Here is a 26,621-nt window from a genome sequence, read left to right as displayed (position 1 = left end):
TACTTTTTTTTCTTTTTTTAATTTTTGTTTAAAACCACGCAATGAAAGTGATCGTCGCAGGTTTATTCAAGACCGGAACAAAATCGTTGAAAATTGCGTTGGAAACACTGGGATATGAAGTTTGGGATGTTCCTGAGCAACTTAACTTGGTTAATGGAGGACTCGAGGCGTGGGAAAAAATTTTAAACGAAAATGATGCTGAAAAAGCCAAAAGTTTAATTCAATCCGTAAGTGCCAAATGTTTTTGTCTGTAGGAGAAAAAGTTTATATATTTTAACGTTATATACATCCGTAACTATAACCCTAACGTGACAATCGCGTATCTATTTATTTATTCAAGGGTTATTATTATTATTATTTTATTCTGATAATTAATACATAAAGTTTTTATTATTTTTACGGATCTTAAATTGCCGCAGATCTGTAATTCGCACAAAAATTAAAAACAGTATAACGTCAAACAAATCTAAATTTATATAAAACTTCGATTTATTTTTTGATCTATTAAATGTGGTAAAATTTCTTGTTTTAAAAAATATAAATTATATTAACTAAAACAATATATTAAGCCAAGAAGAAACCGACATCTTGTTTTTTTTTAAGTTTTTATATCAAATTAAGAACATTTAAATTTGTTTCAAATTTTTATCAGATGCTGATAAATTGTGAAGCAGTCACTGACGGACCGACTTCTGTTTTGTCAGCTGATGTTGCTAAAGCATTTCCAGAAAGCAAGGTGATGGTAACTTAATAAACTTTAATTCTATTAAGTGTTATACTTTTAGTAAACAAATATAAGGATTATTACTCTAGTAGGCCTAACTTCTAAAATGTTATACAAGTTTAATGTTAGATTTGTAATGTAAAACAAATTTAATATTTAATGTCAAGTTCTTTTTCAAAGGTGATACTTAGTGTTCGAGATAACGAACATGTTTGGTTTAATAGCTACCAAAGAAACATTACTGTAAGTAAACTAAAGTTCAAACAAGCTTATAATAGTATTTACTATATTGCTTCTAGTACAGTATATATTAATTAAAAATTTAATTTGATATCTTGCAAGAACTTGAACAGAAATCTAATGCTAAGAGTTTGTTATTGGATGTCACCAACATTACAACGTCGTTACAAGGTCATTGAAGCCATCAACAACGCCGTTTCGTGCGGCAAATTCGTCAGCCCTTTGTTCCTAATATTTTCGCAAAAGCTTAGCCCTGTTCTATGCAAACGAGCTTACTTAGCCCACAATGATCACTTAATGGGATCTGTAGATAGTTCTCGACTACTAAAGTTTAATGTAAAGGAAGGCTGGGCTCCGCTTTGTCGTTTTCTAGATAAAGAAATACCTCCAATCTCGTTTCCCCACAGCAATCGGTCAGCTTTTAATGCAACATCTGCTGGTCTGTATGATTATGTTCGCAACAATTCTATCAAGGAAGTTCGAGAGAAAGTTGCCATCGAGATTTTCTTGATCTTTAGTGCCATCTTTATACTTTTACTTTCAGTGACCATAATTTTTCACTTAAGGTAGAATCAATACAGAATCTATCTTGCAACAGTTAATCTATATACACGTTGCTTTGTATCTGCATTATGTACACAAACTTTTCTATACTGATTCTTTATATGTAACATTTTACGTAATATAACATATACAAATAATTAGTTTGTTGTACTGAGGTTATGGTCTTTGTTTAGTTTTCGCTATTATACAACACGGTACTAGAATCAACTGCTTAATATATTTATAGCAACGTCTTCGCAATTTTAAGAGTATTTACAAATATTAAAACTGATAAAGTTATCTTCGCATATTGCGTTCTATCCATGACACGTAATTAGCAACCACTGTGTATATTCCTGGCGAGTTCGGTTGGGCGCAACCATTTCCCCAACTTACAACACCCCATACGTAGTAGCGGTCTACAAACAAAAATATTAAATAGACGACTTAATACTAATTCCTTAAATAAATTTTATAGTAAATTAAAATACAATTACTTATGAAAATTGCTAAAATTACTGTTGTCTTCAATTAAAGTTTAGTCTCTGACTAAGTCAAAACTATTTGGATGTCTCTTTAACGATCTTAATTTAAAAATAAAAATAAGTTACCGTCGGTATCGTCCTGGCATGATAGGGGTCCCCCCGAATCACCCTGGCAGGTGTCAATCCCCCCAGCCAGTACCCCAGCACATAACATGTTGTTTGTTAACCTGTTTCCGTATACCGTTTTCCTGGCACATTCACTGCGGCTTATCAAATCCACGTTAGCTTTCTTTAACTGTTGGGTATAAGGAATCCTTCCTATAATCAAGATATAAAAAGTTATTATGTAAAATCCTAGTGCAATACACGCTATCACATACTCCGAGGAAAAATTACAAAAAAAATAAAAAAGAAGGATTAAAAATCGTCCCTCTTTTATTATTTTTTTAAACTATTATTTGTATTTTTACTTTTTTGTCGCAAAAAATAAGATTTTTTAGAATATTTAAAAAAATATAGATGTTACTAATTTTATTTTACCGCTTTGATGTGTTTGTCCCCACCCGGTAATTACACATTGCTTTGGAGCTCTAAATTGAGTTGGCGATTTCGGTAAGCAAGCAGCTTCGATACCAGGCGAATTTAAATTCGCACACTGACCGTTTTTGGGTTTTAACTAAACATAAACATTTGATTAAAATACTACTTTTGCGTTGGGCAGCAATTTTATCACATTTTTCTAGTTTCAAGATTAATTATATTTTGAACATTAGTAGGATATCTTTTGCTTGTTAATTTGCTGGATTATATTGTTAGTATCCTAGGTTGTAATATTGAATAGACTTTACCTTTATAAGAGCAATGTCGTTGTCGTTCGTCACTGTGCTATAGTCTTCGTGAACAATAATCTGTTCAACGCCAAAGTCAACCTGGTATTTATCCTTGTAGGCATCACTTGGATTAGCATAGTGATCACCTAATCGTATAACGTATGACCGCAATGGAAAACGCTGTCTACAAATAGAATCTTCTATGAATGACAAACTTAATGTGACAACAATTGTTAATTAAATAATCAAGTTGGCCTATTTACCCGAAGCAATGCGCGGCAGTTAAAATCCAGCAACTTGAAATAACAGTCCCTCCACATTTAAAGGAATTCCAAGCTAGCCATAATCCAGCCTGTAACAACGTTAAAGTTATTAATGCGCAACAAATAATATGGTCAAAATCAATATTAAAGCGTTTGAATATACCTGCCATGGAAATTCATGCGCCAAAGCATTTTTCCCGCCTACAATGCGAGTAGCAACTAAAGATCCCACACTTGGCTTAACACCACATTGAGGTTCGTCTGTTGTTGGTGACACCGTTGTCACTGGGGGTCGCTCGGGAGTTGTACTTACAATTGGTTGTGTGGTAGTCGATCTTGTGGTAGTGCTTTGTTGTGGAGCTATGTAACATTAAGTAAATGTGCGATTTGTTATAAATTGTAACTGTTATACAATATATCTCGCTTTCATTGCGATAAAGTGTAAGCTGTGACACTTGAAGGTAAATAGGTAGAAATAATACCAATATATATAATAAATAAAAATTTTAACAATAAATATTTATGTTATACAAAAAATGTTCTTATTACTACATTTCGTTACTACAAATGGTTTAAATATAATTATTAACAGTTTATGCGAGTTTTTGTCACAGACGATTAATTTAAAACCCTTACCACTGTCCCTGCAAGCCACTCCAGCGTCGTGGTCCATCGAACATGAAACAGCGTTGACTCCATCGTGTCTGCAATCATTTAAACTACTTTCTGTCCCTCTGCAGTTTACCCCACTTAACGTAAACGGTAAACTACTTCTGCGGAACGACATGCCGGGTAAAGCGTTTGTTGCTCCATAACTATTTAAATAGAGATTTTATACGGATATTAATTGAAAAAGTTTTGACTTTTTTTCATGTAAAAAGATAATGCGTGCATAAGAACTTACTAGACGTGTTACTTTTAAAATTTAGTTTTTTTGGGTTCGATTTGTCTTTAGAAAACGCTTTTACTTGAATAGCTTAATTTTAGAAAATTTTATTATTGTAATTGTAAAAGGCCACATTTTAAACCGATAAACACTTTTACGGCTTATAAATACCTAAATCCCAGTTGCCTGCACGCAACATTAGCATCCTCGATAGTCCATCCAATATCACAAATCAACCCCCATTTTCCATTTCCAAACCTAGCCTGAAGTTGGCCTTCCATGTTTGTAACACCACCAACAACCTTTATCTCAATATTTTGATCTGTGTCTAAATTAGCAAAATACGTAAACAATTTTACAAATAATTTAAATTCTTGTTTCACTTTTTGATTCTGCCATACAACGCTAACATAACGTCATAATTTTTTTTATAAAATTAAGGTATTTGATATAAATATTTTATTTAATCGAATTGTCCATACCACATCCTATTTCATCAGATCCATCTGAACATTCTATAAACCCATTGCACACAACTTCGTTTGGAAGACATTCTGTACCACATTTAAAGTCATCACAATCTATAAAAAAAGATCACTTAAAACAATTTATTGCGATATTACATTTTTAGTACTGTAAAATTTTGACAAATTCATTTTTAATAAAAAATTTAAAGTTATGGTAAATCTTTACACCACAATAGATCAATTTTTAAAACCTCCTTTTTGTATAAGAATATATGTTGCCCATTTTGACGGTGTTGATGCAAAATTTATTGCAACATCAGGTGGAGCAAGAGAAGACAAATCGCACTCGCGATCGAACTAAATAAAAATAAAACAAAAAAATTATATATCAAAAAGTTGAGAATTAATTTTTTAATAAATTTATAATCACTTAAAAGAGTTTTTATAATGGAATTTAGAAAGTAATTTTTGAATTATAATTTTTACACATTTTTAAATATTTTCTTACTTTGTTATATATAAACGCTACACATTTAAACGTTGTCTGTTCCCTGCATTTTTCTGCACAACTGTAAGCAGAAATATGTCTCCAACCCGACTGAACACCTTGTGGAGTTATTTTATAACCATCCCACTTTGTAAAGTGACTAAGATGGTCAGCTGTTTACAAACAAATAATTTCTTTTTTAGTTAAAAATAAACTTTAATTCTGATATTAAATAAGAACCTTTAAAATTGCAAAATAAGACATTTAATAATAATAGCTTATTGTTCAAATACGTTAAAGTGTGTTATAATTGCTAAGAAAAGGTGAACAATTTGTACAACTGCAACCGTTGTTTAAACAACAGCAACCAAAGTATTAACCATTAAAATATTTAAAATTAACAACAAAATTAAATTTATAAACTTTTTTTACCACAACCGGCTTCGTCATTTCCATTTCCACAGTCGTCATCACCGTCACACCTGAATGCGTTTATGACGCACTCTTTAGTTCCACCAGAACCACAGTCAAACTGATTTTCTGGACAGTTGTCTAAAAAGGATTTTGGCTTTGGGTTGATTTAAATATGGCAGAATGTCGTTGGTATGCATGTTAATTGCTGATAAGGCATAATTTCGTTAAGTCATATTAAGGCAGGATATTTAAATTATTAAGTTTTGGACAATCTGTACATTGTAAAGTTGCAAACAGAGGCACATCTTATACTAGTAATTATAAATTAAAATCCAGGCTAAGAATTTACCATTTCCTTGAAAAAGCATAAACTTACTTCCATCGCAGCCAACTTCATCAGTGCCCCACGGACAGTCGGCCAAATCATCGCATTCATAACTTTTAGGCAAGCAAACAGCTTGGTTACCGCATACAAACTCGTCGGGCCCGCAAGTTTGGACGGTGTCCGTATTCACTCGTTTACCTTTAAAATAATTAATAATAAACCCAGGTTTAAAGTCGGATATTCCCTGTTACTTTGTAAGGTTTAATTTAACTACCTTATTAAAAGATGATGGTATATAAAAGTGCTTATATTAGGCTTGTATAATTTAAATAAGAAACCTTACCTGAACAAGCTACTCCTGCTATTCTGTCTTTTGGACAGGTAGAATTTGGCTTAACTATTTCACCACCACAAGATATAATTCCATTTTCGTCTCCCGTGCAAGAAATATCTTTCCAGAAAATTGGAAAATGTCCAACCCGGCCTTCGATTTTAGATCGCTTTAGTCGCGTAGAAAGACGAGAACCGTTTCTACAAGAAAAATCATTTTACATGTTACAAAGTCGTCCATTTTTTAAGTAAAAAAAATATTTTGTAAATCTTGATGCGTTTGTTAAAAACGTATCATTATTAGTGTTTTAAAAGTGGATTAAAGTAAAGTATCCTCTTTTTATCTTTCATTTTATGTGCTTATATTTTCCCCATCTAGTTGTAAAGGTAAAATGTAGTGTATATTTATCATCTTTCACTTGCATGTAGTAATATAAATACTTACGTAAATTGTAGGTAATTGCAGACGACGTCGCCTTCTTCTTTCCCCCAACCATCTGCACAGATAAATCCCCACATTTCTTTTTCCTTGTTGTAAACTTGAACCGCTCCTTTGGAACAAGAATCACGTCTGCAAATGATCCGAACATCGCCCTTAATTTATTCAAAAATAATTAAAAACTGATATTAGAAAGAATAATAAAGTTAAACATAAAATATTTAAGCTACATTTGCAGCATAAGATGTAAAAGTTACATTTGTGTTTAAAGACTTGTTAAGAATTCAATAGCAAATATTTTTAAGTTGTAATTCTACAAAAAAGCAAGACTTGACTTACCGTAAAACTTCCTTCGCCTCTCCAAGGAGCTATTTCTATCTCTTCTTCAGCTTGTTCTTCTACTTCTTCCTCTTCTTCCGGAGGTGTCTCCACCTCTACAACGGGGGGATTAAACACGCTGCTGTCAACAAACACATTCTCACCGTCAGTGCCAAGAGTTAGAGTATGATCTCCGATCGTCCATGTTTGGCTATTTCCACCTCCTCCAAGAAGTGTGTTTAAGATATCGTTGAACCCGAACCCAGATGATTTCGCTCCACCACCTTTACAAACAAAATAACAGTTTAAAACTCTTACTAACAGTTAAAAACCCTTATTCTAAAAGTTAAAATTTTATATAAATTTGTTAATGTTTACTATTTCGTCCAGTTAAAATATATTGCATGTTATGGGTAGTAAGTACTAAAATACGGGATGCGGAAAGTTGCGGGGTGCGGGAAATACCGAGGCCGTATGTAAACGTTAACAAAAAAACGCTGAATGCGGAAAAGGACGGACTTTTTATACCCTCCCCTAATCTTCCCTTGTGCTTTATATTTAATTTCGCATAATTTCTTGACCTTTAAAGTTAATTCCGCATCACCCCTTAGCCATTAGATAAAAACAGCAATCAACCCGCAGAAAAGTACAAAAATTCCGTTCCGTCCCGCATTCCGCGAATTTTTGTTAACGTTTACATACGGTCCCGCACTATCCCGCATCCCGTACTTAAGTATTGTCCCATGTTATCACATTTGTTAAATACTGTACCATTTTTACTTTGCTCGTATCGTCGACGTTGATTACCTCTTCCTCGGCCATAACCTCTATCTGAACTCACAACAACAAATAAAGCTAAAAAGCACACTAAAATTAATGCATTTTTCATTTTGCTATTTTATCTAATAAAACGTAAGAAATGGTTGAAATTAGTCGGTAGCAAACTAAAAGCAAATCCTGTCTATGCAGCCAGATATATAAAAACAGTCTACACTACTTTGTTTTTTATGTCCAGTTTTAACAAACCAAAATAGTGCCCGCTGTTTTCTTGTATTTATCTGCTACTTTTACAAAGCAGACAATTTCGTTGTATTTGTTTTTTGCAGATCCAACTAAAAACAATTCGAAAATCGCTGACGTTTAAATCCTTTGCATAACGACTTAGAAACGCTTCAATGGTGCGTAAACAGGGGTAAAAGGTAATAAAAATATAAAGCTGCATCACAATGCCTTAAAAGTATACAACAAAGTTATTTTCTCATAGAGATTTCCGAAAATATTATTGTCAAAAATTTGCAAAACCGCGAATTTCTAGGTAACTATTACGTAATGCCCTTTCATTAAAACAACAAAAAAACAAAGTTTACCTAGACAAAAGATAAGATCAAATATAGCCAAAACTAAACAGGTATTTGCAACTAGAATAGAGTGTTTGAAATCAGTAACGTAAATTTATTATTTAAAGTTGCAAAAAATAGTTACAAATCAATACTTTTCATTTTTGGGCAATTTTGGGCAACACTACTCTTCGTGTAGATCCTTTAAATGGAACCGTATCTTGTTTCCAGAAACGTTGATCTTCTTTTAAGTGTTTGCCTACTTTGACGCTTTCAACCGGCTTCGTGTAATCCCACTCAAAATACTTCCGTCGGTTGGCGCTGGGTAGCTGCCCTGGTTTTGGACTGGCTGTTGAGTAATGCGATAACGAAGTGACAAGAAATTTATTGTCATTTGCTACAGTTTTTAAAGAAGGCGATTTGTTTCTTATAGTGTTGTCCATTTTGTCTAAGAAGGTAATATAATCTTTAATATTTTATTTATTAAATGTTTACATTAAATACTTCAAAACAATTTACTTACCGCCTTGGCCAACTTGTCTGTTTCTTTTTCTATCCCCTTCCTCAGTTATATCTTCCAATAACGATCGTCTGTGGTGGATAGGCGACATGCCACCTCTTGGTTTCCTCTTGTGGTAATCAGCCGAAATCTTTCGGTAATAGTTCGAGTTGGGATTGACAGATCTGTTCACTTGCACTGGTGGTAAAATAATTCGATGGCTATTGTTTCCGGGTGGGTAAGTCGCACGTTTTTGGTCGCGTTTATTTTTGTGGATATCATCCTAAGACAAAGTCACTTTGCGATTACACTTGTTAAGGTTATTCTTTAATGTTAAGTAGACTGTTAACCATAATACAAATATGTACCCACCTCTTTTTTAGCAGATATAAAAATCTATACATAATGTGTAAAGTTAATAAATTACGGTGTAAAAATACCGTTTTATTTCGTTCAAGACTTGATGACAGCCTTCGACCTAATTCTTCAAGCTCGTCCGCCTCTGTGACGTCATCAAGATTGCCTACGTCACTGTTTCCTAATTTTGGCAGTACGGGTAAAGTAACCGGGTCGGGTTTGTAAAGCTAAAAATTTGGCTTTTTTAAATTTATAAATTCCTTTATCATTTTTATGAGTCAAATTTCTAAGAATTTTAAAGTGAATATTTTTATTATTACAAACTAAGCAGTTTTACCTTTAAAATATTTTCAGCCAAGTTTCCAGCAGTTTCAGGATCCATATTTTTAATCCGGCCATCTCTTTTACCCTGTTAACACAAGTCACATAAAAAAATGTTTCCATCACTCTGTTAAAATCTATAAAAGTTTATGTTATTTTATGTCATTACCTGCTCCAGATATATCTTTGCCTTAATCATTCTTCTTTTAACAGGATCTCGGATTCTTTTATATTTCTCGCTCTCTGCTTTGATTTGATCCACAGTTGCGCCTCCATATTTGCCCAAATTTAACAGCGGCCTTGTACTCATTGCCACCTTACTTTCTTCTTTTACAACCCCGATCCGTCGCAGAAGGGCAACTTGAAACGCCTTTAACTCGTCGTTGGCGTTGATAGCTTTATCGTTCCCCCTGTCGCAAGGTAGCTCATCGTAAATTAAATACATTACAAAAAATAAGTAGCCAAAAAAATACTTAAATTTACTTAACACTTTCTATATTTAGACTTTGCTTTTTAAACCTATTAAAATAGGACCATAAAGTTCGATACCATGATATTCTTATAAGTAGGTTTGTCCCATAAGGTTGGTGCAATACTATTCAAACTTATATTATTAAAGTAACCTTTGACTTTATCAACAAATATTTACCTGTCAAGCTTGTTACTTTCAATCACTCGATTATATTCGATTTGTTTCTTTAGGAAGCTGAGCCGTTTCATTTCTATATCGTTCATAACCGAAGTAAAACGTCTGCGCTTGTTGTTCTGCTTGTAAATATTGGCAATCCTGCCGCCCATTGACATGGACAGTGCATCCGCCATACTGGTATTGGATGTTTTTAAGACTTTGGAAAAATATTATTAACAATCTTGATACATTTCTAAGAAATATAAAATCCTTAATTTTATAGGCTTTTGTTACTGTAAACTGTCAAATTTGATATGTTTAGATTACGTAAAGCGATAAGCTCATAACTATAACGCCTATCATAATTCATCTGTCATCTTGCTTATTATATTAAAAGCAATTTTTGATGTTACAATAGCATCGTGCGATTTTAATTTAAACCTTACATAATAATACATTGCTTTTACAGTTATGTAAACACAAATGCTGTCTAAATTTAAGCTTTATTTGTCAAGTCAAGTAACTGATCCATTTAAATTTTAAATCACTATTCAAGCATCAAATTTTCATGTACTGTAAATCATTAGGCACCAGTTTTCCTATACAATAATTAACCGTGATACTGTTGAGCTTTATATATATATCTGATATAATAGACATCCGGTGTTATTAAGGTATCTTGGTAAACAATTATATCGTCCTGAGATTTTTACAATCAACGGTATTGTGTTACTAATGAACATGTACAAACAAACATGTTGGGAACATATTGTCATCAGATCGATTAACGTCAAGAGAGGACATTACCTCTTTGACCTTTCTATTCTTTTTTTTATATTATAGAAATGATGTAAACATTTTATAACTTTTTTACGTATTTATATATTTCTTAATTTCAACCCAAATATTTGATTTAACAATGCCCTTAAATTTTTTTCCATTTTTATTTTTAGTATATTTTTTGTGGGCTATAAGCCTGAAATGCTTAAAAGATTTTCTACAGATTTACAATCTCAAAACTTTGCTTTAAAAATCTTAAGCTTGTGGTTTACCTTTTTATTGAAATTACTATTGGAACTTTAATGAGACATAATGTGTTATAGTATAGTATTTGGTTTCAGTTGCAACAATGGCTTGATGTTTAATAAGGCATAGGCTATAAATGTATTTATTTTAAAGTCGCTTTCTATTGGGTCAAAGCTACTAAGGTTACTAATTGTGTTTCGTGTCATGTGTAATAGGCGTCAATTAGTAACATAATTTATATTATTGAAAACTATTTACATATAAATCAAGGTCGGATTAAACAAGGCCATGCGAGCCTTGAAGATGTCCTACAAATTCAATGAGACTAATGATGGCACAATTTACAGGTGGTCATAAAAATACAGATTTTGCGATACGCAATTTACGAAATATTGTATTAAGATTTGAAGTTATATCCCATTTGAAAGGTTATCAACAAAAAATCTAATGTGGTTGTGGGCGAAATAATGTGGTCGAATTCAAAAAATATTGCGGTAATTTTTAATTAACTTTTAGATAATACTCATATTTGTACTAACCGTTTAATGATTTTAAGCAAATATATTACTTGAAAAATATCAGCATATTTAGTTTTACATTAAATTTGTGCAATGATCATACAATATGATCATTGATTTGTGTCACATTTTAAATACCTCTGTTGCGGCACATTTAAGTTACGTTTTTTATTTGTGACCTACTCAAGTTACTATTGTTGTTGCCAAAGTACATATTTCGAAAAAATACTTTGTTCTTGTGCTGTTGGTGCTTGTTGCAGGTTTATACATTTGCATTGTTCGTTTATAAAGTTTATTTACTGTCACGTTCTGTAAGCAGTTTTGTGTATAATGGATCCAAATGATATCAACGTAAATGGTAGGATATACAATTTAATTCATCAACGCTTGCCGTTAATAAATCAGCATTCCTGGTCATATGCCATTTAAAACTTTAATCTTCTGGTTTTCTACAAATCTATGATATAAATATATGCTTTCTACTTACTGGAGACCAATACTTTGCTGCTTGTTCTATTAATTAAATATTAATAAAATAATCTGATAATCTAATAACATTGTTAAGCCTAAGCAATGCAATAGGCAGAAATTCGTCTTAAATTTGATTTATTTTGTGACCAAAATTTAAATCAATTCTTGCCCTTTTTTCTCTGAATTATTAAAACAATAATACAGCTTTACTAAACAAGTTATATTAATTTCTTTCTTAGATAAATTATGCATTGCTGGAATTGTAACTGAATGTAATAACTAATAATACAATCTTATCAATATTACTTTAAAATTTGGTGATGCCAAATAATTAAGTATTCACACAAAGTAAATGCATTTTAAGACTTTAAACAAAAAAAGTGGAAGCCCTTTCATAAAATAAAGAACAGGTCAACCCCAAATTTAACTTTGTTGACCACCTCTGCTGAGCCGAAGGAATTTGAAAGGGTTTCTTATGCGACTTCTATTCAGAAACTACCTACAAGGCCATTTGCATTTACACAGGTGCATAAGTGTTTATTTAAGTATAGAAAATGTATATATTCAGAAATTGTTAAATTTTAGGTAATTTCAACCCATTATATTATGAGTTTCAATTAAGAATAAAGGGGTAGTAGTTATTTTTAAATGGTAAGGTATTAGAGGTTTTTTGTCCTTAAGGTACTTAAAGGCCTATAAAAGTACTTTTAAACCTCATAAAATATGCTGGATCTAATGAAAGGAAGCCTGACCTATCTTTTTTCATTCATGCAATCTATTCAACCCTTCAATTCTATATTTTAAAAGTACTGCTTTAGTTAAGTCCTTATAACTAGGTTAACATGTTTGAGTTATAAAAACTTAGCTTAAATTAACTTGTTAATAGGTGCTTAAACAAATTGGTGCTACACGTAACCCAAAACCAGCAAAGATGAAGAGAGTTCACAGTTTTAAGAGATTAAACAAGGATAGTCGAAGCAGCTCACCTCAACCTCAGGTACTTTAAATCAATAAATAAATGTTTTTTTGAGTAAATAAAAACTTAAAAACTGTATATACTAATTAAAAAATTTGAATTATGTTTACGTAATCTTGGTATATTGATATCTAACAAAAATTATTGTGAATTATTGGAAATATTTAATTTACTTTTTTTAGACTTTTTTATTTAGTTTAATGTCAAATGCAGCTTAATTGGATTTGTGTCTAGGGACTGGGAAATAACCAGTAATATTATTATTATGGTTTTATTGATTTTTTTTTAGTCTCGGTTGTCAGTGGGTAGTGCAGGAGTTCCTAACAATTTAGAAGTTACACCAAGACCAAGGTTTATATTTAAGTTTCTATTTATTTATTGTTTTTTATTTTAAAAAAGGGCTTGCTATGTTTTATAGTAATATCAGTTTTGGATATTATTTTAGTTAAGTGTGATTAAATGTATTATTATTGATAATTAATTATAAATCTGTCATGTTTTAAAATGAAAAGTTATTGCATAAACTATTGAAATGTAAATTAATCTTACCTAGTGTTGGTTTAATTCTTCTTGGTACTGTTTTGTTTTCGCTATAAATATCTGAATAATTAAAAACAAAAATTTTTATTGTTATGTAAAGGTCTTTGTCGAACTCGTCAGATAAAATTACTTCATTACCACCAGATTTAAAATTTTCAATGAATATTACTGGAATGGAAGACTTGGTTAATGTAAGTAAACACTCTTTATAAATTTCAGACTATAAATAATTAAAGGAACAAAACAGGTCAACTAAAGTTTATTACACAATTATACTAATAAAAAAATAAGAATAATACCAACATGAGATTAAAAATTATTTAAATGAAAAAAACTTTAGATGACTAAAATTTTATATTTTTGTAAAAAACTTTGAATAGCCTATATTTTATTATTGAAAAAAATAAATTAATATAACTAAGCCTTTTATGGTTATGAAACTACCAATTATAATATCTTAGGTTTAAGTGGAGGCTATTTTAAACTCCAAATCTTCTAACAATCCTATTACTTAGCAATTTGCCAATCCCAATTTAATTGTTTTGTGGGGAACTGTTTCTATATATAAATTTGTTGTTTAAATATATATACTAAGCCTTAACTATAATTTATTAAGGGTTATGTTAAACTTTTATGGTAGTATTTTAATATTCGATAGCCTATAGTTGTTACTATTACAAAGAATAGGGAATTTATATATTGATAGCCTATTAATTGGCTTTAGTAAGACGTTATTTCTTGCAATTAAAGCGGTCGGTAGATGTCAGTTAAGAGTTAATTAGTAAAAACTTCAAATTCAGATAAATTAACAGTCACATAGAAAAATTGTAATGCTCAAGTATCAGGGACTATTTAAACATGTCATTGTACCCCAGTTGTACATTACTAACAACCCCGTGTTCTGTATCGTGCAATATTCTATTGAACTAATATTTGTATTGCGCATTTTTAGCGAAATAGGTTTTGTCATATATACACGCGTGTTAAAATAACGTCACTTTTGTTGTTATTGTTAGCCCAAGTCATACGCTAACTATGCGTTAGTTTTAAAGCCCACTTTGCAGTTAGTTATTCGATTAGAAACGTCTTGTGGTATTTAAAGTATTTATTGATTTATAACATAACAGGCGGTAATGGTTATTATACCATTTTTAATGTTATGTGGTTAGGCTCAGATTTTATTGTGTAGGTATAGGCTTAAATAATGTTAAACCTACTTTGCTCAAAATAAACTAGTAAAATAGCTATATCGTTAAAGTGTAATTTTTATGTACAAATTTATTAACTTTGTGACCACAACAGTATCAACAGTGTTTCGATTTGATGACGGAAATAATGTCTTTATTCGAATCAATAATTCATGAAATTGCTTTTAATATAAAGCACAGTAAGACGATGTATTAGGATCATGTCTGTGGTATTTTAGTCAGGTTTTGTTAATTGAGAAAGCGGATAATATTATTTCACAGCAAGAGTAAAAAAATACGAAATGAGTAAAAAGCATCTATAGCCCAGTCGAGTGTGCGCCTAATACATTTAATATTAAACTGTATATACTTGAGCTTCGGCATATTATTGCATGCTGTTGTGTTATACTAAACAGGAAGCGTTAGTTACAAAGTTTTCCTTATATTTATGTTAGGAAGTTACGCAACAACTAAATATAAATAGCTAAGTTGTGTAAATTAGGCCCTTACGCTATATACGGAAGAAGGAGGTCGGAAAACTGTTTTATTTACTATTTTTTTTTTCATAATTATTTGGTAATTTTTTGAGCATTTACAATTGCCCTTATACATAGCTTATATTAGTTGCATTTCCATTTAATAATGTAGCTTAAGCCGCGGGTTAAATGGTGTTGTTTTAATTAAAGGTTATATTTTATTACGCAGTTTATATTCATATACCACACTGCAATACAATTTGGCATTTTAAACAAACAATATTTTTTATGTGGGTTTTTTTAATAAAACCATATGCGTCAGCACGAGCAGGGCTTTTAATAGACATGTGCATTGGCGTGGTGTAGTCGTATTTTAATATTCACAAATGAGAAGTCAGGGAATAGGAATTGATTTTATTGCGTTTATCGGTCTGTCAGATGAACAATAAACCTATCTTTTATTGTTATAATATTTTTTGACATGTTTACAAAAAAATGTTTTTTTGTTAGTAAATCAATATGTCTTATCTGTAGGCTTCATAAAGCTAAGATTAATTGCACTTTTTGTTATGATTTAAAAAAAATAAAGGACAATTGTTAGCTAACGTAAAAAAACGCAAGCTACAGTTCTAATTAGGCTAGGATTTCATTTTTGGTTTGTTATGGTTTTTAACATACAGGATGCAAGTCTTTTGATTATTTTTTAGTTGTGTTTTAACAGGCGAGTCAATCATTACCCTTAATCAGCTGAAAGTTATTAGGCATTTTTTTATACAGCCATTCTTGTCAGTATAAAAAATATTTAAGTGAATTTTTAGTAGTTCTTATTTTAAATATATCCGGCTAGGTTTTACGTTTAGTGTTATATTATTAGACTAATACGTGAGATTAGTAGTTAACAAAATATTATTTTTGTGCATTTATAAAAACGTCATTAGCAGCGTACATGTATGCATTTTTTTGGTATATGACATAGTTTCTTATGTGCATAAAAGTGTTACGTCTTAGTGCGTTATTTTTAGGTTAATGTTATTATGATATATTTGTTTATAAGATGAACTTTGACCAGTTGATGCTTGTTAACTAAATTTGACGAATGCTTTTTTCACATTTGTAGGCGACTATTTAAATTTTCCTTAAATTTTTTTTATAAATTTGGTTTGGTGTTTTTACCGACGACAGTACGACTGGTATTTCATTGCAATTTAAAAATAGCTTGAAGATTGTATTAGAGAAATTTACACAACCTAAGTTAAATATGGAAGGGAGATACCCACAAAACCACATTAACATCATGGTTACAAGTGATAGCGAAGAACGGTTAGACTCTTTTGAATCTGATCGAAAGTTCAGTGAAAATTCCAACCTGTCAGACGACAACATATCGTTTACTGTTAATCGCTGTAGCGAGCAAAGCGAACATTCCGACAACGATTCATGCTGGAGCGATATCGATACAGATGACGACCACCACACCAGTACGCGTGAAAATGACGAAACGAGCGACGACTTTGACGACTTTGTAAAACTGCATAGTTCGCATCACGATTTTACAAACCAGCCTCAAAAGAGGGAAAAAAGTCACTCTTTCCCGCATATTAAACAAGGCTCACTCTTACCCAAGTTATTTTTCGGGGCCCATAACTCAAACAGGACGTCTCCCAGTCACAAACGAAACAGCTTAATTTTGGTGGATACCAGTCCCAGCAAAACTAGTAGCAAATCTGCTCCGCATACTCCAACCGAAGAAAGCATTAAACAAATAAGCTCAATCGGGGCATTTCAGGATCATGTTATTAACGATCAAACACACGAGGTCAAGCCTTACACTACCCCGCAAGGTATCCGAGCATTTAAACTGTTACTTAAAAAATATCACCAGCCTCCGAGCGAAAACACAGCATGCCCACCCGGCTCTAAATCGCCGTCCCAGTTTCGCCGCTGGATGGGACAGGGGAGCGAAGTGAACGACAAGAAAACACGGCGGTCGACCGGCACCGTCGATTTCCGCAACCGCTCTCCGTCGCCGATCGGGTTACGTCACTTTCTAAGCGGCGGAAATTTAGCGTCGGTCGCCCACATCAAGAAGTCGCGCTCGAAAGGTCACGTGACCGCGGATGAGGATTTCCAATGGCAACTTTCGGTTGGTAGTAATCAAGTTTATTGTTCGTGTTAAGTGTGACATTTTGTGGGCTTAGTACAAAAAAAACTTGTACGGACAAAGCTTTGTGTATAGGAATATTGCACCATTTCCATTGTGTTAAAATTAAATATTGACTAAGGCGATATATTATTTTATAACGTCGTATTCTACCTACTATTTTGTTACAAATCGTTAAATTGAACAACATAAAGGCGTATACGTGGCCATGACGTCATCACTTTATTAAATTTGGCTTCGAGCAATGCGATGTGTAATAGGAAGTCACTTAATTTTATATCTGGATTTATTTCTGTTTTGTTTTTACAAGTCTATTTTTGACCGTCAGTAACCTTAAATTTGTTTGATACTACACCACGTGACTTCCTAGGCTTTGTGACATCATGCGCATTTCATAGAGGTTTTAAACGTATTGTACATCTAATTTAACTGGTAATCTACTTTTTTTCATTTGTTAACGCTGCCTTGGTCTTCAACTTGTTGTTAAGTACACCTGAGTGCCTTGTTTGTTTAACGAAGGGTAGGTTCAAGTATGACTGGTTTTGTTAATTTCGGACTCTTGACGTAACTTTATATCGTACGAGGGTTTTTGTTCACTAGTGTTATGGTATACGATATATCGTAAGCTTTCTTTTCTATTGTAATAATAGTAAATTTCTGTAAAGGACATTTTTATTACGTAAGTCAAATTATTTTTAGATTTTTAAGTGTAAGTTTATACTTTTGTGTGTATCTATTAAACTGGTACCAGGGAATATTTTTAAGGTTTTTACCTCTGTTAGATGCATTTATTTCTAAAAATGTAAATAAGTAACTGCATTTTTTAGTTGTTTAGAAAAAAAACAGATCGTTTAAAATATTTATCTGGTAAATTACGAAAATTATTTTTTTTTTTTTTAAAGTCGTTATGTAACCTTACAAATTAAGCTACATGAAGACTTTGAATGGTCCGTGTTTTTTTATTATTATTTTGTTTATTTTTTACAGGGCAACAATGCGGAACGTAGCATCAGTTTAGACCAGACTCGAAACTCGGGAAACTTTGCCCCGGTTCCTGCCGGTGCCTTATTGGGAACCGACTTCCCGATTCAACCTACAGTTGCTGGCACCTCGATGGCAAGCAACAGCAATGCAGGTAAATATGGAGCGTATTTTAAGTATTCAGTTGACAAACAGAATGTACTTAGTCATTGTATACTAAGTAAATATTAAATAAAACAAAACATAAAGTATGGTCCGTTGTTTTGTAATGTAGATTATATTTTCAAATTGCAAAATGTTATATTCTTATTAGCTAAGTAAATTAAAAAACACTTTTTTAAGGTTTTTCAGTAAAAGTAGACTGTTTTTGTATACCAGGACATTTTAAGTTTTAAAAATGTCATTGACTTATTAGGTAAAACATTTTATACTATAAATATTAGTATTTATTAGGTTTTATTAAACAGATATTGATTTTATTTCTTTAGAGAACGGAACAGTGACGTCATATGACGTAGTTGATGGTGCAACTAATTTCACGGATCCTCAAAAATTACGACAAGATATTGACCATCTGCAGCAAAAAATCTTAAAAATTAGGTAAAAACATTTTTAAAAAAGTATTAATTTTTTCTCTAAAATTCCTAAAATTTAATCTTTACAAAATATCTTTAAATTTTATTATTTTAAACATTTAAATTCAAAATATACATAAATTAACAAATTTACATTTTTTATAATTAAAAAAAAATGTTATTACGTTAATTCTTACTCTAGTGAGGCGATAAAAGTTGAGCAGGCTACAAAGGACGACAATGTGGCGGAATATTTAAAACTTGCTACGAACGCGGATAAACAACAAGGCGGCAGAATTAAAAACGTTTTTGAAAAGAAAAATCAGAAGTCGAACGCCACTATACAACAAGTAATTATTTTTTATTAAATTGCAAATAGGTTATTGTTAGAAAGTGTTGTGTTAGCGAAAATAAGTTGTCGTAGATTTATTAAAAGACTGTTTATCCTATTGCTATAATTTTATCAAAAAAAATTTACCTAAAAACGTAATTTTACCAATCGGACCCTTTTTTATAAACCTCATTCTCCCATTTCTCTGAAAATGCTCTTTTATTAAAAAAAATAATTCGGTAAATTGTTGTTTTCGAAATTTTTGTTTACGGAAATATGTAAAAACTAGATTTAATTAAGTTACGTTATGTTAATAATATAAAAATAAATATTTATAAAATATTGCGATTGACTCATATTCACGAAGTCATAAAAAATCATAAAAATTTTAATTATTTATAACATGTTTATTTTTTATTTAATAAAAATTGGTTGATTTAATTAATGCCATTTTTTACTTAACTTGCTCCTTCAAAATCTTATTAACGATAATCGGTTCTGTCATTTTTTTGTAATTTTTAAACATCTTTAGAATCAGATTTTTAAATTAAGTTATAGAGAAATAAATAAAACATTCAGAATGTTACAATAATCAAATTGTTCGAAGCGAATAATTACCGATTAAACCCGAATTCCGGCTCATACATTATTAATACAAAAAATGTCAATAAAACTAATCGATACCAATTCAACTTTGAAATAAGATATATTGATTCTCAATTAAACCTTGATACTATAGTCATAACATAGCCTGATCTTGAAAATAAATAGATACAATTTGTTTAATGGATTCTTAATATTAGTAAAGGAAGTAGCTCATGCTGAATGGGTTAATCGATATTTTTAATGCTCAATTTTCAAAAGCTACGTTGCTTTACATAAGCGGAAAAGAAACCTAGTGTTAAAAGCATATTTGATTGTAATACTATTGCCCCGACCATCACTAAGATAGGTAAATAGAATAGTGTTTATTTGCATGCGTTTTTGGGACGCTGTATTATTTATTACCTGCCACCTATGACGAGCAGTACATACATTATATATATATGTATATATATATAGTGAAAGTGAATCAACTTTACAGTAGTGACACATATCAAATGACAGCGTGTGTATATTGTGTGTTTATAGTGTAGGGTTTTCTTAACGTTTTAATTAAATTAATAATATTATTAGTGATGGTTTATGGTGGTTTATAGAATCTGAGTTGTGGATTGTTAGTTGTCTAATTCGGGGTCACCACAGGTTCTATCATAGCCTTTATTACTAAAGTCTATGATAAACCTGACTATTTAATTAATAAATTGTTTAAGATTCAAGACTCCGTTTAACTTGAATTGCACCTTAGCTTTCTGATTAATTTAACTTGATAATAACAAACTTTTAACTAAGGATTGCGAGTTATATTGTACACACGAATAATATAAAACAAGTACTTGATTACACTAAATGCGCGATACTAAATTAAAACTGACATTACATTTTTATATTAATGCGTCTGGCCATAAGGCCAGACTTGACTGCTGTTGTCTAAACTTCAGATCGCATAAACACTAAATAAGAGAGCGTGAGAGTAAGAGTAAGAGCGTAAGAGTCAGAGCGTCAGAGAGTAAGTGATTTTATAAAATAAAATACAAGCTTATATACCCAAAAGGCGGGATAATTATAAAAACAAGGTGGCGTCGGGAAAGTTATACGAGTCGTCCTTTTCTTGGTTTCTTCTATTGCGATGACGTTTTAGAACCGGCCTGGAGCGGTTAGAAGTCTGATTGCTGGCATTGTTCCGATAAATTGCGTTGTTTGGCCTGTTAAATTGTATTGTTTATGGCCTGACCGGTAAAACGTCGTCATTTGCCGCTAATTTCTTGACGCCCGAACCAACTTTGAAGACGTGTCGGCTCGGTGAACTCGTATGAACTTAACCCGTTGGAAAGCGGTTAAGAATTAAGCGCTTGCCACAATAGGGCGTTTGAAAACCTTTTATTTGTTGGGGTGAAGGTTAGGTATGGAAATGACTTTCTAAAATAAAATGAGTCACATCTTTTAGGTCTGTGTGATTGTACCACGAAATAGGTGATCTAATTTAAAGCTAAACATAAAAGAAGTAGTTAGAACTTAAAATGGGTGTCTTTTTATCAAAGATACAATTATGAATAGGCTTTGACTCTAGTCGTTCAAATTACAGTAATTGTTTTAAATAGTGAATATTTTACAGGTATATGGCGAAATAGTTTAAGGAATTGTTAATGTAATAGTTACCAGCAGCATAGCATAATAAAATGAGAATATATAAGGTCATCACTTTTATTAATAAAGACAGGTGTCAAATATATTTGACCGAAATATAAAACATTGCTTTTATAACAGTTGCTACAAAGTAATATATAACTTAATCAACTTTTATTCTCTTATTTTAAATAAAGACTTATATTTAGACACAGAATGATCAATATACAGAATTTGTGTTGCAGTGCAGCCTAATTTAGCGCAGATCCAATATAAAACACAATATTTCACGTTAAGTCTTTATGTGTTACCGGCAGCGTGGTGTAATGGTAAGAACACTTGCTACACTACACATGAGGTCGTGGGTTCAATCCCCACTGATCTCATTGAGTAAAGCGCTATAAACGGTATAAACTCCTGCTGAGCCAACACATAATCAGCAGTATAATTATCGGGCAATTATAATCTATATAATATCCCAAACTGCCACAGGCAACTCGAGACTGGCTCGGAGTAACTGATGTTACTCTATGTTTAATTCACGCATTCGACTTTCCCACATCGAGGATAAAAATATATACAAAAAAAATGTAAGGTCACCAGTTATCTTAATATTAAAACAATAGCCTTTTTACTATGACCCGTAATATAGTATGTCATTAGTAGTGTACAAGCATTATTTTTTTACATTCAGACAGATTAGCAATTAACTGTTATATGCCACTGCAGACGTTGACTAATTAAAGTGCGCATTAGCTATCGCTGTTACATGATAGGTTGCATTAAAGAAATAAAAGCCTGCTCTGACGCATAGTGTTATTAACGTGAAAGTTGATCTACGCAACATACGAGCTTATTAAACCGGCGGTTACTTATAAACAAGCCTCAGTGCAGTTTAAGAATGTTAAGCTTTTAAATCCGATGGCTTACGCTGCTATTTTAGGGTCACTTATTTTAGAAATTTAGTCAAGCAAACCATAAAATTTGGGGAAGGCTATTTTTAGTATTAAGTTTAACATCTTAGGGTACGTGAATGCTAATGAGCTAGCAGAAAGACGTAACTACTCGCTTATTGGTTTAATTTACAATAACCCTATTCACTATATGTATAATTGAATTATTAACATTGTATACAGTTTATGAATAGCAACTACGTTAGCTTTAATTAAAAAAGCAAAAGATTTTTCCGTTTGTTACAACGCAGGCTGTTACGTAATTGGTTAAAGTGCTCGAGACAGACTAAAAAAGTCGATTAAATTAGTGGAATTTCTTGGTGGTTACGCCGCGTTTCTAAAGGTCGATTTAAGATGTAGGTTACCAAACTGTAGATCAAATAATAACAGTTAATTTTAAATGTCAGGATGTGAAAGCTTGTAAACATATAAACATTATGTGTTAATATAATAAGATAGAACTGTTTGTTTAGTAAGTGTAAATTTATATATAAAAATTATTAAGGACAAATTAGTTAAAGATAATATTAAGTTACTAGTGAGATTTATTTTATATAAATGAAACAATGCAATAGGTAAATTTTAAAAGGAATAAGCAAAAGAGGAATTTAAGTTCAAATACACAATTACTTAAGCTGCATATATATTTTATTTCCACTAAGGTTTTTTTGTGTTATGCTTTACAGAAGTATATATCTTTTTTGTATAAATTAACACTGACTGTAGTAGTTAAAACATGGTGAAAATTAGGGAAAATAATATTATGGATAAATTGGATAATAATCAAAGACGAACTAGTTTAAGATCAGTTACAACGAAAAAACTGGTCGGTTTAAATTTTTTGAAAATTTGAATTTTTCTTACCTTAAATGAGAAGAAAAAATATAAATAAAAAAATAAAGTCTTACAAATTTGTTTATAAAAAAAGAATTTGCTTTAAACATTTTGTTTGATTTTTGTAGTTGCAAAAAAAATTGGATACTTACCATCGAAGACTTAAGGACTTGGAAAGTGGAGGCGGAGGCGGAGGTAAAAGAAGGGGTAATTTAAGGGACTTTTCTGGGGGTGTGGTGGAGAGTGTCAAGGGAGGTCTGTCTGGTTTACAACAGGTAGCAACTTTTTTTTTAAGTTAACACTTTTTTGTTTATTTTTGTAGAAAAAATACATCTATTAAATTTAAAATAAAATGCAAAAAAAATATTAAAAAAACCTATTTATAAAAAAAACATTTAATTATAAATTTGCAATGTATTTTTTAAACTTTTTTTTATGTTTTTGGGAAATTGGAAATAGCTTAACATGTTTTAAAAAATTTTGTTTTTTAGGTGACACAAAACGCTGCAGGTGCAGTAGTCAACAAACAAAAAGATATAGCATCGAAGTTTAACAATAAATTTCGAAGTGCAGATAATTTAAACATTTTAAATGATGAAAGCTTAAGCGAAGGTAAGTAGAAGAAATTATCTTTTGATGTCATAGTAAGTTTTAACATTTTAATAATAAAAATACTTATAAATACAAAAAATCTAATTTTGATGTCAAATTTAAATTACAGTACTTACTATACCAAAATGATTAAAAAAAATTAATTAAACTGTGAGCATTAATTTTATTACTTCTCTAAAAAAAACATAAAATGTATTGTTTTATTATTCAGACTTTGTAACAAAGAAATACGACAGTGCAGATGATGCCAGTTCAACATCTGGGACAACTGACAACATACATGGTAATGATAATGACAGAATATCTGCACATAGTAGTCCAACTAATAATGGAATAGTGAGAAGGAATGCCTCTGAACAACTGCAAGCAGTAGCAAATCAGCTGATTTCTGTTAAAACTGAGTTACAGGTATGCAAAAGTTGATAAAGCAATTTAAAGGCGCTTTTTTTGAAAGCCTGGTTAAGTCTGAAAATCCTAAGCATTTTATTTTTTTGTTTGATTAAAAAAACATTAATGTAATTTATTGCACATAAATCTTTTACAAACAGATTTTTTATCATAACTTGGTTGCATTATATTATTAAAAGATTTAAATACTAATAGAAGGAAATCCGCATAGGATGTTTCAATTTTTTCTTTAATTAAATTATATGCCTTATAATTTAATTTCTTTTTTAAACTTACCTACAATATGTTGCACCAAGTAAAAAACATGGCATTTTAAAGATATGGCATTTTTTTCATGTTTAATTTAATAGCCCAGTTTATTTTATTTCCTAACTTTACCGTGGGAATATTACAATTTCAATTGCAAAGGTTCCTGTTATGAGTTATTTCTATGACGCACTTAATAATACGCAAATGTATTTTAACATAGGAAATGCGCCAATCACAAAGTAAGTTTGAAGCTATGTGGATACAGTTTAAGGAGCAATCCAATAATGACATGAACTTTTTAACCAACTCCTTACAAGATGAGAAGTTTCGGTACTTTATTTTTTTTTAAATTAACCATTACTATATTAACAATATATTTTCTTGGACTTATGTTTACTGTCTATATCATTGTCTTTGTAAAAAAAAGTCATAGAATTAAATTTTTGGATTGTTTTAAAATAGTTAATATGGTAAACAATGATTTTTATGGTAGTATTGTAAAATTATTGCCTATTATATAAATACCAAAGCAATTTATTATATTGATGGTATATAGGATTTTGCATTTATATAAAAAAATATACCACTTAAATATCAATTTTAAATTTTACGAAAGACTGAAAGGAAATTAAATAAAACATATTTTTTTACACTTTTTATTTACACGTATTCAACATTACAACTTTAGCATTTTTTTTATTAGAAACGAAAGATTAGAAGTCCAAGTAAACGACTTAACTGAACTCCACCAACGTGAAATGAGTAACTTGAAACAGGAACTGACAAGTATGGAGGAAAAGGTTGAATATCACGCTCATGAAAGAGCAAGGGACATGCAGGTTTGTTATTGTTTACCAACAAAATTACAATTTTTTGTGACTCAAATATTTTCGAAGTTTGATTTTTTTCGAATGTTACCAAATCCTTAAAAAAAAAAAATTTTTATTCAATTTTATGTGGCATATTTATGGTTCTAATCTGTTGTTTATATTCTAACAAATTTACTAATTATTTGAGTAATGTAATAAACAGAATTTTGCATTTTAAAACTAAACTTATCCACCAGGAAGCGCTAGAGAGCTGCCAAACCAGGATATCGAAGATGGAGTTACAGCAACAACAACAACTTATGCCTGGCGATGGTCTGCAATCTGCAAATGCCAGAGCTCTTATAGGAAAACTTATAAACCTTTTATTATCAGTGCTTGCAGTAGTTTTAGTGCTTGTTTCTGCCGTATACAACATATCAATGCCTTTATTTAAAACACAGGTAAGTGTGTGAGAACAATTTTATTCAATTTTAGTTTAAAAGTTAATTACGAATTTTTATAGGGTTTTAGAAAATTTTTATAGGGTTTTAGAAATGATTATTTATTATTCAACTCTAAACCAAAATTATATTTTAATAAAGTTGGTGTAAAATTGGTTTACTATAACTTAAAATTTGTACATGTAACCCGAAACATAATAAAAAACTTTTAATTTAACTTAAGTTTGTATTGCAAATATTTAATCAAAAATTATTAATTATCAAATTATGTTTTGTTACAGGGTCGTGTTATCACAACAGTCTGTGTTATACTCGCCTTCATTATCAGCTACAGAAACTGGACATACTTTACATCTTTTCTAACTAACACTGATTTAAATAGCGATTACCAAACTTAACACAAAATCAAAAAGTTTAATTTAAAACAAAAGACTTTAAGCATAGAGCGGTACATTTCTGACCATTTGGCTTGGTAGTATAATTAGTTTTTATAGCGTGCAAGCAGCGGTTTTATTAAAGTGGTACCGTAAGATTGCAAGTATAATTCTTACCATACTAACAGTGTACCAAAATTTAATTTTTGTTCAATTAATTTATTTTGCAAGCCATAACATATTATTTTTTTCCTTTTTCTGCGCTAATTGTTCTATTTCACTAATTAAACCTAATTTATTTAATATTCCTTTTATATGGATAAGCTTGGAGACCTATTTTAAATAAAAATGTTATGTCGTTTGGAGATTTTTCCCTGTGAAAAATTTTTTTTTCTTTTTTTGCAATGTATTTGTGCGACGGTGCATTGTACACTGTGACTCCTAAACTGTAATTCCATGCAATTCCTCATTATATATTTGTACGCAATTTTAATTGAAGTTCTGTGTAAAGATTTTAAGCAAATCTTTTCTATTTTTGTATTAAGACAGCAATTACTCTT

General features: G+C 30.9%; 4 protein-coding genes across 4 annotated transcripts; 2 read left to right on the top strand and 2 right to left on the bottom strand.

Annotated features, from left to right (window-relative positions):
- The first annotated feature begins 41 nt into the window (after nt 1–41).
- On the top strand, nt 42–1,534 carry LOC145750737 (uncharacterized). The gene is made up of 4 exons (XM_082566819.1): nt 42–227; nt 653–742; nt 905–967; nt 1,067–1,534. Exons 1-4 carry the CDS (start codon nt 42–44, stop codon nt 1,532–1,534), a joined length of 807 nt encoding a protein of 268 aa, XP_082422945.1.
- Nucleotides 1,535–1,726: 192 nt separating this feature from the next.
- On the bottom strand, nt 1,727–7,705 carry LOC145751540 (neurotrypsin-like). The gene is made up of 17 exons (XM_082567716.1): nt 7,523–7,705; nt 6,773–7,035; nt 6,440–6,588; nt 6,008–6,195; nt 5,716–5,862; nt 5,358–5,477; nt 4,947–5,098; nt 4,690–4,795; nt 4,454–4,552; nt 4,143–4,299; nt 3,722–3,900; nt 3,249–3,445; nt 3,086–3,174; nt 2,841–3,006; nt 2,533–2,668; nt 2,119–2,310; nt 1,727–1,926 (listed from the first exon to the last, which is right to left on the bottom strand). Exons 1-17 carry the CDS (start codon nt 7,638–7,640, stop codon nt 1,805–1,807), a joined length of 2,580 nt encoding a protein of 859 aa, XP_082423842.1. The 5' UTR covers nt 7,641–7,705; the 3' UTR covers nt 1,727–1,804.
- A 139-nt stretch (nt 7,706–7,844) lies between these two features.
- On the bottom strand, nt 7,845–10,139 carry LOC145751541 (uncharacterized). The gene is made up of 6 exons (XM_082567717.1): nt 9,915–10,139; nt 9,435–9,675; nt 9,282–9,353; nt 9,028–9,171; nt 8,612–8,870; nt 7,845–8,536 (listed from the first exon to the last, which is right to left on the bottom strand). The coding sequence occupies exons 1-6, from the start codon at nt 10,085–10,087 to the stop codon at nt 8,247–8,249; spliced, it is 1,179 nt and encodes a 392-aa protein (XP_082423843.1). The 5' UTR covers nt 10,088–10,139; the 3' UTR covers nt 7,845–8,246.
- Nucleotides 10,140–16,186: 6,047 nt separating this feature from the next.
- Nucleotides 16,187–26,294, top strand: LOC145749830 (transmembrane and coiled-coil domains protein 1-like). The gene is made up of 11 exons (XM_082565695.1): nt 16,187–17,230; nt 18,236–18,383; nt 18,718–18,829; nt 19,007–19,154; nt 23,277–23,423; nt 23,640–23,760; nt 23,972–24,168; nt 24,638–24,747; nt 25,121–25,256; nt 25,484–25,687; nt 25,969–26,294. Exons 1-11 carry the CDS (start codon nt 16,346–16,348, stop codon nt 26,083–26,085), a joined length of 2,325 nt encoding a protein of 774 aa, XP_082421821.1. The 5' UTR covers nt 16,187–16,345; the 3' UTR covers nt 26,086–26,294.
- The last annotated feature ends 327 nt before the right edge of the window (nt 26,295–26,621 follow it).

The sequence above is a fragment of the Corella eumyota genome, chromosome 4 (assembly GCF_963082875.1).
Source record: "Corella eumyota chromosome 4, kaCorEumy4.1, whole genome shotgun sequence".
In the NCBI taxonomy this organism is placed as follows: Eukaryota; Metazoa; Chordata; class Ascidiacea; order Phlebobranchia; family Corellidae; genus Corella; species Corella eumyota.
The sequence above is the reverse complement of the archived record's forward strand: the minus strand, read 5'-3'. Positions and strand labels throughout refer to the sequence as shown.